Source organism: Stegostoma tigrinum, chromosome 36 (genome assembly GCF_030684315.1).
Source record: "Stegostoma tigrinum isolate sSteTig4 chromosome 36, sSteTig4.hap1, whole genome shotgun sequence".
Taxonomy (NCBI): Eukaryota; Metazoa; Chordata; class Chondrichthyes; order Orectolobiformes; family Stegostomatidae; genus Stegostoma; species Stegostoma tigrinum.
Window position 1 is genome coordinate 9,312,698 of NC_081389.1, and position 15,990 is coordinate 9,328,687.

Consider the following 15,990-nt stretch of genomic DNA (forward strand, 5'->3'; position numbering starts at 1 on the left):
ACCCTTCTCTGATGAAGGGTCTAGACCTGAAACGTCAGCTTTTGTGCTCCTGAGATGCTGCTTGGCCTGCTGTGTTCATCCAGCTTCACACTTTATTAACAGTAGATTAGTTGTTTTCCCAGACAGAAGCAGTGGTGTCAGAGGCTAGGGTGGGGGGACTGGGTTGTATTGGTCATGAATTCCTGGATGAGTCAGTTTTAAAACAGTTGGTTTCAATCTAACTAGCCAGAGGCTTGGTATTCACACTGGAAGATAACTGGGCACATTAACACTTCTCAAGTACAACAAGCTGACGTTTTGGGCCTAAACCCTTCATCAGAGAGGGGGATGGGGAGAGGGAACTGGAATAAATAGGGAGAGAGGGGGAGGCGGACCGAAGATGGAGAGTAAAGAAGATAGGTGGAGAGAGTATAGGTGGGGAGGTAGGGAGGGGATAGGTCAGTCCAGGGAAGACGGACAGGTCAAGGAGGTGGGATGAGGTTAGTAGGTAGATGGGGGTGCGGCTTGGGGTGGGAGGAAGGGATGGGTGAGAGGAAGAACCGGTTAGGGAGGCAGAGACAGGTTGGACTGGTTTTGGGATGCAGTGGGTGGGGGGGAAGAGCTGGGCTGGTTGTGTGGTGCAGTGGGGGGAGGGGACTAACTGGGCTGGTTTAGGGATGCAGTTGGGGAAGGGGAGATTTTGAAACTGGTGAAGTCCACATTGATACCATTAGGCTGCAGGGTTCCCAGGCGGAATATGAGTTGCTGTTCCTGCAACCTTCGGGTGGCATCATTGTGGCAGTGCAGGAGGCCCATGATGGACATGTCATCTAAAGAATGGGAGGGGGAGTGGAAATGGTTTGCGACTGGGAGGTGCAGTTGTTTGTTGCGAACTGAGCGGAGGTGTTCTGCAAAGCGGTCCCCAAGCCTCCACTTGGTTTCCCCAATGTAGAGGAAGCCACACCGGGTACAGTGGATGCAGTATACCACATTGGCAGATGTGCAGGTGAACCTCTGCTTAATGTGGAATGTCATCTTGGGGCCTGGGATAGGGGTGAGGGAGGAGGTGTGGGGGCAAGTGTAGCATTTCCTGCGGTTGCAGGGGAAGGTGCCGGGTGTGGTGGGGTTGGAGGGCCGTGTGGAGCGAACAAGGGAGTCACGGAGAGAGTGGTGTCTCCGGAAGGCAGACAGGGGTGGGGATGGAAAAATGTCTTGGGTGGTGGGGTCGGATTGTAAATGGCGGAAGTGTCGCAGGATGATGCGTTGTATCCGGAGGTTGGTGGGGTGTTGTGTGAGAACGAGGGGGATCCTCTTTGGGCGGTTGTGGCAGGGGCGGGGTGTGAGGGATGTGTTGCGGGAAATACGGGAGACGCGGTCAAGGGCGTTCTCGATCACTGTGGGGGACAAGTTGCGGTCCTTGAAGAACTTGGACATCTGGGATGTGCGGGAGTGGAATGTCTTATCGTGGGAGCAGATGCGGCGGAGGCGGAGGAATTGGGAATAGGGGATGGAATTTTTGCAGGAGGTGTATTCTAGGTAGCTGTGGGAGTCGGTGGGCTTGAAATGGATATCAGTTACAAGCTGGTTGCCTGAGATGGAGACTGAGAGGTCCAGGAAGGTGAGGGATGTGCTGGAGATGGCCCAGGTGAACTGAAGGTTGGGGTGGAAGGTGTTGGTGAAGTGGATGAACTGTTCGAGCTCCTCTGGGGAGCAAGAGGCGGCGCCGATACAGTCATCAATGTAACGGAGGAAGAGGTGGGGTTTGGGGCCTGTGTAGGTGCGGAAGAGGGACTGTTCCACGTAACCTACAAAGAGGCAGGCATAGCTGGGGCCCATGCGGGTGCCCATGGCCACCCCCTTAGTCTGTAGGAAGTGGGAGGAGTCAAAAGAGTTGTTGAGGGTGAGGACGAGTTCAGGTAGGCGGATGAGGGTGTCGGTGGAGGGGGACTGGTCGGTCCTGCGGGACAGGAAGAAGTGGAGGGCCTTGAGGCCATCTGCATGCGGAATGCAGGTGTATAGGGATTTTTATATTTTATATTTGTCCGCCTCCCCCTCTCTCCCTATTTATTCCAGTTCCCTCTCCCCATCCCCCTCTCTGATGAATGGTCAAGGCCCGAAACGTCAGTTTTTGTGCTCCTGAGATGCTGCTTGGCCTGCTGTGTTCATCCAGCCTCACATTTTATTATCTTGGAATTCTCCAGCATCTGCAGTTCCCATTATCTCAAGTACAACAAGGTTCCGTTTCTATGTTCTTGGTCCAAAATCCATTTGTTCATCTGAGATATACCGTGAGCCTTTTATACCCCTACAGGCAGAATGAGTTTCAGTCACCCTGTCTTTGTTCAGACCATGCTGTAGAGAAATAATGTGTTAGTTTGAATAGAACATGCACAGAATGCAAAGGGTGGTCTAAGCTCCGTCCTGGTTAGAACTTTTCAGAATGTGATGGAACAAAGAGCTGTGATTGTTGAGGATCTGAAACTCTGGGAGAGTCTGGCGATGTTTGCAGAGGGCAAGCAGAGTTCATGTTTTGATTCCAGTGCGGGAGGGTCACTGGACTCGACATTGGCCTCTGCTTTCTCTCTGTGGATTCTGTTGGATCTGCTGAATGTCTCCAGTAATTTCTGCTTTGTGTAAAGTGATTGCTCGACTAAAACATTGTCACCACTAAAGTTTATTTTCAAGAAAGTAGACTTGCATTTAAACAAGATGACTTTTCCTCTTATGGATGTGACACCAGCAGGCAACAGTTTTCAGAAAAGATTTGCTGGGAATGGAGGGTTTGAGTTATAGGGAGAGGCTGGATAGGCTGGGATTTTTTTCACTGAAGTATAGAAGGTTGAGGGGTTACCTTATGGAGGTTTATAAAATCATGATGGGCATAGAGAAGGTGAATGGCAGGTGTCTTTTCCCTAGGGTGGGGGATTTCACGATTAGGGGTCGTATTTTTAAGGTGAGACGAGAAAGGTTTTAATAAGACATGACGGGCAGTTTTTTTTTTGCACAGAGTGGTCTCTGTGTGGAATGAGCTTCCAGAAGAAGTGATGGAAGGGGGACACAGTTACAACATTTAAAAGATATTTGGATAAGTACATGATTAAGAAATGTTTGGAGGACGTGGGCTAAAACACGCAAATGCGACTAGTTTAGTGGACTGGTTGGACCAAAGGGTCTGTTTCCGTCCTGTATGACTCTGAATGAGTCTGGATATTGGACATATTCCTACTGGAGAAGAGAATGTTGAGGTCATATGATTAATGTTCTTGACGTCTAAAGGGCCTCTGTAATATTGACTGTGATTTCACCTTGTCCAGACAGTAGAATGAGAGAACAGACCTGTACTAGAAGTGGGTATATTTAACACCAGTCTGCTGAAATAACATGGCAGCGAGTGAATGTTAAATCACTGGTACAGGCTGTCGAGGGAGAAGGTGGAAATAGATGGTGTGGATTCATCCCAATGCAAAATCAAATAGCCTTCTTTCAGAGATTAATATTTTCCAGTAAGGTTGGTGAGTTGTTGGAGATGTTACACGGTGAATATAGCTGTATATATGGGAGGAGCAGGTGTTTGGACCTTTAGCTCCCAAAGTTCTCCAAAGTTGGGGGTTCTCCCCTTGCCCCACTGTGGGCTTTGATAGAGAGAGATCTGTGAGATCAATCAGGAACTCCATTATTGTCAGTCATTGTGATCATCGGGAGAGCAGAGCAAGCTGAACTGCAGACTTCTGACATCCACCACCAGCTATGAAAATATTCACAGGCTAATCGTTCTTGCGCAGATTTCTCAGTTCGGTTCAGTCAATTGAATGTTTTTATTTTTTTTTTGAGCGTGCTTCGCAAATTTAAATTCATGTTGCCAACACTTTTGAAGATAAGCCAGAAAGCTAGTTCAGTTATTAACAATTGTGCAAATAATAAATTTCAACCTTCTGTCATAACCATATTTGAACTGGGTGTGTTTAAATGTGTGGGAAGACATGGAATAATTTTATTGTTTTTCCAGTGGGGAATCGACCTCATCAGGAAGTGAAATGAAGTTTTCACCCACTTGTTCACCTTCAGCATTGCTGTTGCCATCTGATATCTGCTCCAGTTTGGGTTTGAGATTTCCTCCATAAATTGAGTCATTGGCTTGCCTCTGCCACTAGATGTTAAACAGCTACAGTGTCTGCTCTCAAGGGTTTGCACAGAAACTCCTCTTTACTTGAAGTTCCTTGCCAAGAGCTGAAGAAGTCGCAGGAGTTGTGCTGCTGTCCCAAATCTATCTCTGCAAGGAAACCTGTGCATTTCCAGATCAGCACATGCCTAGTTGGAAGTTTAGAGTGTCGACAGCATTTTGGTCCAGATGTGATACTTGATCCAGATCCTTGATACAGTGGCTTATATGCTTCAGGTGATCAGTGACATTGCAGGAGACTTGAAGAGATCACACCGTTGGTGTGGGAATGTTCATCAGGGTGCACGTTACAATGTCAGGAGTTAGTCTCTGATCTGGTGCAAATGGATAGGAGTCCTTAGTAATTGTACCAAGGCTTTAGCCTGCCTTCTGACTAGTGCTGGCATTTAAAGGACACAAGGCCAAGGATGAAATTTGGACCAATGACTTTACATTTGTAAGAGTGTTAACTTCTCATTTTGGCTGCGAGCCTCCCTCATTATGTTGTGGCACTAGTCCAGCGCTTGTCACCAGCCTGATCTGCCCCTTCTTAAGTGAGTGTGGCACGCTCTCCTTTGGGCAACACTATGAAGGAGATGCCAGGATCATCAGCAGCCAAGCTTCTGCCAGTGATAGGCATGAGAAACAACTGTATGTCAGAGGGAACTACGAGTGGGTTCAGATGAATAAAGTCCCGCCTGACCAAGTTCGTTAATGACCTTTAAAGAATGGAACTGGCCGCCACACAATTCGGCACTCCCGACGATTTGAGGCAAGTGTTTGAAATGAAAAAGGGAGGTGAAGCAACCCGCAGGCACTGGCCTTCAGAAGGGTAAGGTCCGTCATATTTGCCTTAGGCCAGCCCAGTTCCATTCTATGCTTCTGTTTTGTTAGCACTTTGCTGTGGAGTGCAGCCAGTTTCAGTGTTTTATAAGTAGGTTTTACTTTGTTGAGTTGATGTTGGGATTGTGCCAGGCTGTGAGATTGTATTGGGAATCCAGGTTAGGCAGGGACCATAGTCACATTGAGTTGGAGGACTGAATCGAAACTAACTGATCCATGGTTGTTTGATCAACTGTTTTACATTATTGATTGCAATCCTGTTGCTGGTCAGATATGTGGGTTTTGTACCATGACAAGGCGGCTAATAATTTGGGTAAATGTTGGTCGAGCAAACTTTGCTTTTTCACAAGCTATGTACATGGCAATCCGTGCTCCTGCCTTGCTTTGCTTTTGGGTTTATCTGCCCTGGAATGATGAGGAGGGGGAGGGGAGATCCTAAGTGTACGTCAAAAGTGCATATCTGTGATGTTCCTGACAGTAAACTTGAAAAAATTTCCATTTATTTGGACCATGCTATAGGTTTGGTAGAGGTTTTCACAACAATGAGTGGGCTGGATAGAGTCGGTAGGGGGAGGTTGCTCCCACTTACAAAGGGAATGAAAGGAAGAGGACACAGATAGAAAATAAGCAACAAAGATATGAGAAAAGCTTTGCAGCATTCTGTTAGTACTGACCCTCCGACAGTGTGGCATTCCATCAGCTCTGACCCTCTGATAGTGTGGTGCTCCCTCAGTACTGACCCTCCGACCTCCCTCAGCACTGACCCTCCAACAGTGTGGCACTCCCTCAGAAATGACCCTCTGACAGTGCGGTGCTCCCTCAGCACTGGCCCTCCAACAGTGTGGCATTCCCTCAGCACTGGCCCTCCGACAGTGTGGCACTCTCACAATACTGACCTTCTGACAGTGTGTTACCAGTGCAGGGCTCCCTCCCGCAGTACTGACTCTCCGAAATTGTGCCACTCCCTCAGCGCTGACCATCTCCCAGTGGGGCACTCCCTCAGTACTGACCCTCCACCAGTGCAGGGCTCCCTCCGTACTGACTGATAGTGTGGGGCTTCCTCAGTACTGACCCACTGACAGTCCAATGCTCCCTCAGTGTGAGCCCTCTGACATTGAGACACTGAGTGACTGCTAACCCTCTGACAGTGTAAGACTGCACTGAGAGTGTCAACGTGGGTTATGCACTGATGTCCTCGAAATAAGATTTGAACCGATAACCTTTTGTCCCAGAGCAGTGTGTGCTTCCCACTGCGCTAAATGAATGTGGAATGTGGTTTTGGAGGGTTGTGTGTAAAGTGAACACAGTTCTAATTAAATGATAATTCTATTTTTCTACTTGGAGTGCAAATAAAAATTTCTCAGAAATTGTAGGAACTGCAGATGCTGGAGAATCTGAGATAACAAGGTGTGGAGCTGGATGAACACATCAGTTCAAGCAGCATCAGAGGAGCAGGAAGGCTTCAGAAATTTCCTGAAGAAAGGTCTAGACCTGAAACATCAGCTTTCCTGCTGTGCTGATGCTGCTCAGCCTGCTGTGTTCATCCAGCTCTACACCTTATCATAAAACTTTCTCATCCTGATTTTGAATCACTACCTTCAAATAACTCTCCTTAAACACGCATAATCCAGCCAGTCATGAAGCAGCCTAAGAATTTAATGACAGATTGAAAATGTAAGTGCATGACAGGATGTGAAGTTGAAGTATTTTCCAGCTTCTACCTGTAAATGAAGTGTATTGCTGTAGACTGCTGATTCAGCAACTATCACTGCCTACAGGATAATATGTAAAATCAAGTTTTCCTGCTGTATTTCTTACCTCTCTCCATGAAGTGTATTTGCTGGCATTATAAAATGGTGCAGTGAATACAATTCCAAGGCCCTCCATCTGTTTGCACCTCACGGTCACTCTTAGTACAGAAGCATTGTTGACAAAAGACATGTTATTTGATGCATTCTCCATGGAAACACCTTGACCAATCAGAGTCTACTTGCCAACCAATGAGCACTGTCCTCTCACCCATTATGAATGTTGGTTTACCCCAGGAATTGACAGTCTCGGAAATTGTCCTAATAACTGCAAGTTGAAAAATTTCATCAAAATGTGTCTTTTTCCAGCAATACTCAGGTTCTGAACAGCCAAACAACTATTTAGGAGGAGTGATAATAGGAACTGCAGATGCTGGAGAATCCAAAATAATAAAGTGTGGAGCTGGATGAACACAGCAGGCCCAGCAGCATCTCAGGAACATAAAAGCTGACGTTTCGGGCCTAGACCCTTCATCAGAGCTCTGATGAAGGGTCTAGGCCCGAAACGTCAGCTTTTTTGCTCCTGAGATGCTGCTGGGCCTGCTGTGTTCATCCAGCCTCACATTTAATTATTTAGGAGGAGCATGTTTATTTTGATCTGGTTTGCAACTTTTCTGAACTTTTATCTGTTATTGTGTGATGCCAGTCAAGCACATAGATTGAGTTCTGAGTAAGGGACACCAGACCCGAAACGTTAACTCTGATTTGTTTTCTTCACAGATGCTACCAGACCTGCTGAGCTTTTCCAGCAACTTCTGTTTTTGTTCCTGATTTACAGCATCTGGAGTTCTCTCGGTTTTTATTTAGATTGATTTCTCTGAATTGGAATCCCTACATTGTAGGAACAGGCCATTCAGCCCATTGAGTCCCCAACGACTCTCCAAAGAGTATCCCATTCCAACCCTGTGACCCTGTAATTTTCTATGGCTAATCCACCGAGCCTACACATCCCTGAACACAAGGGGCAACTTAGCCTGGCCAGTCTACCTGAGCTCCACATCTTTGGACTGTGAAAGGAAACCAGAGCACTCAGAGGAAACCCACGCAGACACAGAGAGAATGGAGTTGAACCCGGGTCCTGGTGCTGTGAGGCAGCAAACCTTTGAGCCACTGTCCTCCCCATTGCTGACTCTCTGGATATTGATCTGGATGGCAGACTTTGCACACTCTATGGGTTCATTTCAGGAGCAATGGGAGTGTAAACTACCTGCAGGTTCCCTTTTGAGCTACTGACTATCCTGATTATTCAATAACACGATGATGGCATTTCTGACTAGGCAGCATTTATTGTCTATCTCTAATTTGCCAGGGGGAAGTTAAGAGTCAACTATTGCTGTGGGCCTGGAGTCACATGTAGGCCAGACCAGGTAAGGATGGGCAGTTTCCTTCTCTAAAGGACATTAGTGAACCAGATGGGTTTTTCCAACAATCGACAAGGGATTCATGGTCACCATTTAGACTGTTATTTCCGATTTTTATTGAATGCAGTTTCTACCATCTGCCACGCGGGATTTGGGTCCTCAGAACATTACCCGGGTCACTAGATTAACAGTCCAGTGATAATACACGAGGTCATTGCCTCCCCGTGTGGAAATATTTCACTGTTTATTTTAGTGTCGCTGGGCCAAAATCCTGGAGCTCCCTCCCCATCAGCATCTACACCCCAAGGAAGGTAATGTGGCAACTCACTGCCACCATCTCAAGGGAAAATGGAGTTGGGTGACAAATGCCAGCCTTACCAGTGATGCCGTACTGCAGTGAAGGAGTTAATATGTTTGTACTTGTGCAGTAATGGATCTCTCTTGCTTTGTTTTCACAGGTGTGGTGAGGGCCTGGTCTCTGTTTACTTGGCACCATGGTGGCCCTGTCGCTGAAGATCTGTGTCCGTCAGTGCAATGTTGTCAAGACAATGCAGTTCGAGCCCTCCACTGTGGTTTATGATGCTTGTCGCATTATCCGTGAGCGTGTGCCTGAGGCTCAAATTGGCCAAGGTGAGACTGCGTATCCTGATTGTTTATTCTGCCATAGTTTCTCTGCTTGGCTTTTGGCCCAGTGGTACCTGTTATCACTCAATCCATACGCAATTAAGAAATGTGAGCATGGATTGTCCCAGTGCAGAAGTGAATGTGTTGGTTATCCAGCGGTGTAACATCTGTTTGGATTTATACGTTGACCAAGGCGCATTACAGGCCAGGCATGGAGCATTGCGTCAGGTTAATGCAGGATAGAAGTTGTTTTTTAACTGAGGTGGAACGGGAAGCCGAGTGGTCGATGGAGGGAATTCCAGAACTTTTGGGCCTCACCTGATGTACAGCCAGAATTTGAAGCATTGTGGAGATCGTGATGGGTTGTGGACTGCAGGTAATTCCAAAGAGTGTGTGAGATCCTGCAACAATTCCAAGACAAGGATGATAATTGACACATTGAGGTGTTGCTGGTCTGGAACTGATGGAGATCGTTTCCTAAGAGATGGTACAAACTGAGACAGGTAGCTTTGAGTGAATCCGCTGCTGTGGACCTGAGGCCCACAGCGTAGCTTCAGAGAGCATTATGCATTTATAGATCAGGGTAAATGAATGTGAATATAAGATAGAATCATTGAATGATAGAATCTGTACCGTGCGGAAGCGGGCCATTTGCCCCATGCCACCCATCCAAAAGTGCATCACATCCAGATTCACTCCATTCCTGTCATCACACATTCCCCCACAGCTAACCCACCCAGCCTGTACATCCCTGGACACTATAGGCAATTTAGCATGGCCCATCCCCTTAACCTGAACATCTTTACATTGTGGGAGGAAACTGGAGCACCCGGAGGAAACCCACACAGACCTGGGGGGAATGTGCAACTCCACACAGACAGTTGCCTGAGGGTGGAATCGAATCCAGGTCCCTGGCGCTGTGAGGCAGCAGTGCTAACCACGGAGCCATCATGCTGCCCCCTAGAAATAAAAGGGGAAATAGGTTGGACTGGTGTATGAAAGAGCTGTTAGACTGTAGGTAATAAACTCTCTATTTGCAAGGAAAAACATCTTAGTTTCTGACTCTCAGACTGGCTTGTCCAGGCTGACAGCTTTAATCTGTTTTTGTTGAAGGAGGATTTCTAGATCATGGCCTGGTCTTAAAATGGTCCTTCCACTTGATGTGGGGGAACCTGGTTAATCCTGGCTCCAAACGACCATAGAACCAGCAAACCCTCGAAGTAAATTTCCACCTCCGTAAACATCGCCTTATGGCATTCAGGGCCAGAAACAGTGTGGGCCTTAGGAGAAGGGCAGGAGGAGAAGGGGAAGAAGATGTCAAGGGAAGACAGGATTTGGAAGAAAAGGAGTGGGCAGGTGTCAGAGGAGAAGTGAGCAGAGAACGAGAGGGGAAAGACCAGTTGAGGAGTGGGCATGGGAGATATGATGGGAAGGTGGGGAGGAGAGGGGGCTAGACTGACTGTCTGTTCTGAGCCATACTTTGGAGCAGATGCCAGGATAATTGGAGAAATGGTATAAATGCAAAGATTGTGCTTTTTTAGATTTCACCTTTTTTGCTTTTGAATGAGCTGTCATTTTTTGGGTATGAATGCAAACTGATGCATCACATAGCTATTTTTTGAGGTCTTGTTTATTTCTGTTTTATAGCCTCTGATTATGGATTGTTCCTGTCTGACGATGATCCAAGGAAAGGGATCTGGCTCGAAGCTGGCCGCACTCTGGATTATTACATGCTTCGGAATGGGGTCTGTCTAACCTTCTTCTCAGCTTTAAGAAATAATAAGATTGTCAGTCAGGATCACAGTCTGCAACACCTGTATGTACCAGAAACTGCATATTATAACACCATCGGCACTGTTCTTTGCAGCCAGAAAGAATGTGTACACAGACCGCATCTAATCCATTTCAGTACAATGCCTTGACTGATCAAAGTCAGCCCACCTTGTTTAAAATTTAGTCAGAGCTTGGCAGTTAACTGTCAGTCATTACTAGCTGCTTCATTCTTCCTGATAACCAAATCAAAATCAGCAATCTGCACTCATATAGTATTGCTTTCCCCTTGAATTGGTATTTCTTGCGAATTGTTCTGATGGAGCAAGACAGTATAGTTTGACAGAATGTGTCTTGTTTTTCGGCAGCAGTGTAGACAGCTGTTGATGAAGAGCTGTAAATAAATCCCAGTCACCCTCCTCATGTATACTGCCTCTTGAATTTTTATTGTCGATTTTTATAGTGCAACAAGGGTTAGACTGTTTGGTCAAGTTGAGTAGGATTGGGAAGAGTCTAACTTTATGGATCAGGTTTGAGAGTTACATCACAGCAAAAATGGCAGGAGCACAGCACACAGATCTTCACAGTCATTTCTGTGAGAACCTTCACTTGATATTGATGGCCAGTGCATTTCATTAGGATTTCCTTGTGCTTCTAGTCTCCCATTCATAGAATCATACATTTGGCACAAGGCCATCTGGCCCATCATGCTGGTGATAGCTCTTTGGAACAGACATCAAATTAGTCTCCCTTCCTTGCTCTTTCCTCACAGCTGATCACTTTCTTTTTCCCTCCGGAAGTGTTTGTTCAATTCCCTTTTGTTGAATCTGCTTCCACCTTTTGCCCAGAGGGAAGGTAACAGATCACAACTCATTCAGAAATTTTATTGCCTCATGATGGCAATTTGCAACCGAGCGAACATCGCGGACCCAGAATGCGTCTTATTGACCCAATAAAAGCAAAATACTCATATTCCTAACAGTTGGTCAACTTTGGTTGAAACACTCCCCATGGCATTGGCTAAGTGCCTGTAAATGTTTCTGGTTGGCCCAGAGGAGAGCTGCCAAATGCTATGAGTCACACTGTGGAGTCCTGCCCAGAGGTTTTACAAACTTTCCACTGGTTTCTTTTTGTAATTCAATGCTGATTGTAGTTTAATGAAAAACAATTCCTTTCCGATCGTGAACATGTGTGAGCCGGTGGTTTAGTGGTAGTATCACTGAACGAATAATAATCCAAGTGATGTTCGGGTTCAAATCCCACCTTGACAGATGGTCACGTTCGAGTTCAGTGTAAGCCTGAAAATAGAAAGTTTGTTTAATGATGACCATGTAACCACTGACGATTGCTATAAAACCCCAGCTGGCTCACTAGTGTCCTTTAGAGAAGAGAATCAGCCATCCTTACCTGGTCTAGATGACATGACTGAGGCCATGTTGCGGCCATACAGGATATTAGTGAAACCACTTTTGGAATACTGCTTGTAATTCTGTTGGGATGTTGTTAAACTTGAGAGGGGTGCAGAAAAGATTTACAAGGATATTGGAGGGTTTGAGCTGTAAGGATAGGCTGGGGCTATTTTCCCTGGAGCATCAGAAGCTGAGAGCTAACCTTAGAGAGGTTTATAAGATCATGAGGGGTAAAGATTGGTTAAACCAAGCCTTTTTCCCCAGGGTAGGGGAGTTCACAACCAGACGGCGTAGGTTTAAGGTGAGAGGAGAAAGATACGAAAATAGATGTCAGGGACAAACTTTTTCACACAGAGGGTGGTGTGTGTATGGAATGAGCTGCCAGAGGAAGTGGTGGAGGCGAGTACAATTACAACATTTAAAAGGCATCTGGATGGGTACGTGAATAGAGGGATATGGGCCAATGCTGGTAAGTGGGACTCAGTCAGATTGGGATGTGTGGTCGTTGTGGATTAGTTGGACCAAAGGGTCTGTATCCATGTCCGTGACTGCAGAGCCACAGCAGTATGATTAGCTGCCCTCAGGGCAATTAAGGATGGGCACTTAATCCTGGTCTAAGCAGCAATGCCCACGTTACGTGAACAAATGGGGAAATGAAAGGGATTGAGATGGAAATTTTGTGAGGAATGTTGTGGGTGAGACAGGCTGCCTGCTAGTGGGAATGAGTGCATATTAAATGCTGTGCATGGGTGGGTGTCTCTGCTAGAAACTGGGGTGGGGCTTGTGTGGTTGGTGAAGCACCTGAAGGAGCAGAAAGCTTTTGTTGAACCTGATGGGGCTGTTTGCCTACAGAGCCGAAAAACCACAAAGTTTGGCTTTAGTGAAGAGGAAGAAGGGGACATTCGAGAGAGATGTGAATGAGGACAGTGCTCCCCAGTGTGACTCCAGGGACCCTGGGGGAGAAGGTTGGTTCAGTTCCTCGGTGAATGTTGTGGGGTGGGGTGGGGTTGGAGGTATAGTTCACAGCTAACTGCTCACTCATCATCTTAAACTAATCCCAGACCCCAGGGTCCCACCAAATCTGGGAGCGTTAAAATGGAGTCACAGCAGGGAAACGTGAAAACTAAGTCGGGGGTTGGGGATGGTGGGTCGCTGTTGAACATGGTGAAAAATGTTTGAACCATAGGGCTTTGTTCTGAAGTTCAAAGGTCTGCCCAAAATGCGCGGGGGATTTGAAGAGTTTGCAAGCACCCTTACATCTCCTGACCCCAAAATCTCACGTGTTGAGACCCTGAACTAGAAAGTTCAGGGAAAGAGGAGAATGTGTAATGGAATCAATTGAGAAGCAACTTGATTTAATGCAAGAGACTGTTAATAGCAACTGTTGGATTAAGGGTCACAATATGGAGACACAGCAGTCACAGAACATAGTGAACAAGGCAGGAGATAGACGCCATGTGGAATGTTAGGTCGAGGGTGACTGACGCTATTAATAGATGACATCACATCCGCTGACTGTAACGGAGGGAGGGGGACCAGAGTGGGGTGGAAATTAGTCACAAACATGGTGTCAACACAAGCTACAAGTAAACAGTCTGTTCATCAGCGACTAAAGTCTATCTTTCATGTAGATCCAGAGAGTTGACCTTTGATCCAGACAAACTTCAAATGAAGGATCCAATCCCAGCATGCACACTTGTGCATTGCCAAGGAAGTAGGCTGCTGGCCTGTCGCTGAATCAGGTTACATAGCTCACAGGCCGCAAGGAACGATTGGCTCCTTGGGTCAAGGGCTTGGAATCTGTGGCATGGGAGGAATTTGACTGACAAATGAAGCAAACCTGCTTCAGAAACTCCACCTGTTGAAACAGCAGGAATGCCCTTAGTGTTATCGTTCTATGCCTTCTCATTCCACTCTATCAGATGTCTCACTATCAAGGTTAGAGCTTGTGTTGGCCATTTATATTTTCTTGTTAATCCCATGATTAATGTTTGTTAAAGTCTTTCTTTCAGGTTAAGAAACAGGTGTTGGTTATAAAATGACAAACACAGTATTGGAGATGGGGGTCGGGGGGCAGTACTGGAAAGAGCTATAAGATTGAGGAGTCAATAAACTTCACCTTTGTGGGAAGGTGTCTATCTTCCTGTCTTACTAGCTTCCTTGGATGCAGGCTGACAATTTAGGTCAATGAACGTGTGGCCATTTAGTAAGACCACCTTCCCAATACCACTGGGCTGCAGTTGTTTGTTTCTGGGCTCGTGATCTAGAGCTAACAGTCCAGGGATGTGAGTTCAAATCCCAGCACACAACTAAATCTGAAATAAGCTTACCAGAATTATATACAGCTATGTGTTTCAGACTCTTTAAATTTCTGTTATAGTTGGATTTGGTTTATCTTCATTTCTTTGGAGAATTAAATTCCTCTTCTTTTGTTTGAACTGAAACTGCAGTTTTGTGCGTTTGTATTTGAGTGAGATAAGAATTCTGTAAAACAGAAAAAAGTTCAATCAAGCCGGATTTCAACTTGGGATCTGGTTTGCTGTGTAGTAACATCACTGGGAATCAGTACAAATGCTACAATGAAGAGTTAGATGGGTTATCTGTGTGGGTGTATGCCTAGAAATTAAACTGGGCTTGTAGCATGGGCTCTAATGTTAGCCTGAAATTCATACTGGGTGAAACAATGGGAAGCTTTCTCACTTGGACGTTGAACTGGTTCATTTACTCCCTTGAGTTAGAGGAACAAGATTCAGGCCCTATCAATACTTTATAGGACTATTTTAGCTTTTATTTGTCGGTGAGACATGGGTGGAGCTGACAAGGAGAACATTTACTGTCCATTCCTAATTGCCTTTAAGGTGAGCAACTTGTTAGGTCCATTCAGAGGGCAGTTTTGAGTCAACCACATCGCTGAGAGTCTGGACCATGTAGACCAGACCAGGTAAGGATGACAGTTTTCCTTCCCTAAAGAACCAAATGGGTTTTACAATAGTTGAACGTGGTCACCATTTGATTAACTTTCCATTCAAAATTTTTAATAAATTCCAAATTTCACAATCTGCCCTGGTGGGATTTGAACCCTGGTCCTCGGGGATAAGGGCCTGGGGTTCAGAAATACTAGTCCACTGACACACCTCTGCTCAACCACTTTCCTGAGCTTTGTGACTGAACTTGTCTTGTACTTGACTTGAACTTCTCCTGCCTAGGACATCCTGGAGTATAAGAAAAAGCAGAGACCTCAGAAAGTGAGAATGCTGGATGGGGCAGTGAAGACGGTCATGATCGATGATTCGAAGACTGTTGGCGAACTACTCGTCCCCATTTGCAGTCGAATAGGTTTGTAATTCTCCGTGTCGTTTTGACCAGTGTTAAATCGGCTGGTGGAGTGGCCTACCTCTCGCTTTCTTAACCACAGAAGGTTGTGGAGGCCAAGTCATTGAATCATGCAGCATGGAAACATGCCCTTTGGTCTAACTCATCCACGTTTCCCAAATGAAACCAGTCCCACTTGCCTTCATTTGGCTCATATCAAGTCACTGAATATATTTAAGAAAGAATTAGATAGAAACTAAAAGGTTTCAAGGGCTTATGGGGGACAGCGAGAGTCTGCATTGAGAAAAGGGACCTTTTATGATCATGTTGGTGGAGTGGGCATGACACAACGGGCCCGGAGTGGATTGCGTTTTCATTTTAGATGTTTTGTGGGCTGACTGAGGATTTACAATACTGGAGACCTCGTTTTTATCACACTTTTTTTGAGCCATAGATTCACACAGCATGGGAACACACCCTTCAGTCCAACCAGACCATGCTGACCATGTTCCCAAACATCTACCTGAACTTGGCCCATATCCCTCCAAACCTTTCCTTTTCATGTACTTATGCAAATTCTTTTAAATGTTGCACATATACCCACATCCCCTATGCTGTTTCTAAAAGAGGTTGTCCCTTCTACAATCTTTCTTCTCTCACTTTGAAATTAAGCCGTCTACTTTTGAACCCTTCCACCTTCAGGAAAAGACTTTGGTTATTCACCT

At 46.0% G+C, this 15,990-nt stretch overlaps 1 protein-coding gene across 11 annotated transcripts in view; it reads left to right on the forward strand.

Moving 5' to 3' along the window:
• Positions 1 to 15,990, forward strand: part of tln2b (talin 2b) — a 357,717-nt gene that overhangs the window by 199,231 nt on the left and 142,496 nt on the right. For all 11 annotated transcript variants that reach the window (XM_059640204.1, XM_059640207.1, XM_059640203.1 and 8 more), the window contains 3 exons: positions 8,609 to 8,780; positions 10,422 to 10,519; positions 15,160 to 15,289. In XM_059640204.1, coding sequence (XP_059496187.1) covers positions 8,645 to 8,780; positions 10,422 to 10,519; positions 15,160 to 15,289 — 364 coding nt within the window. In that variant the 5' untranslated portion in view covers positions 8,609 to 8,644. The remainder of the gene's footprint in view (positions 1 to 8,608; positions 8,781 to 10,421; positions 10,520 to 15,159; positions 15,290 to 15,990) is intronic.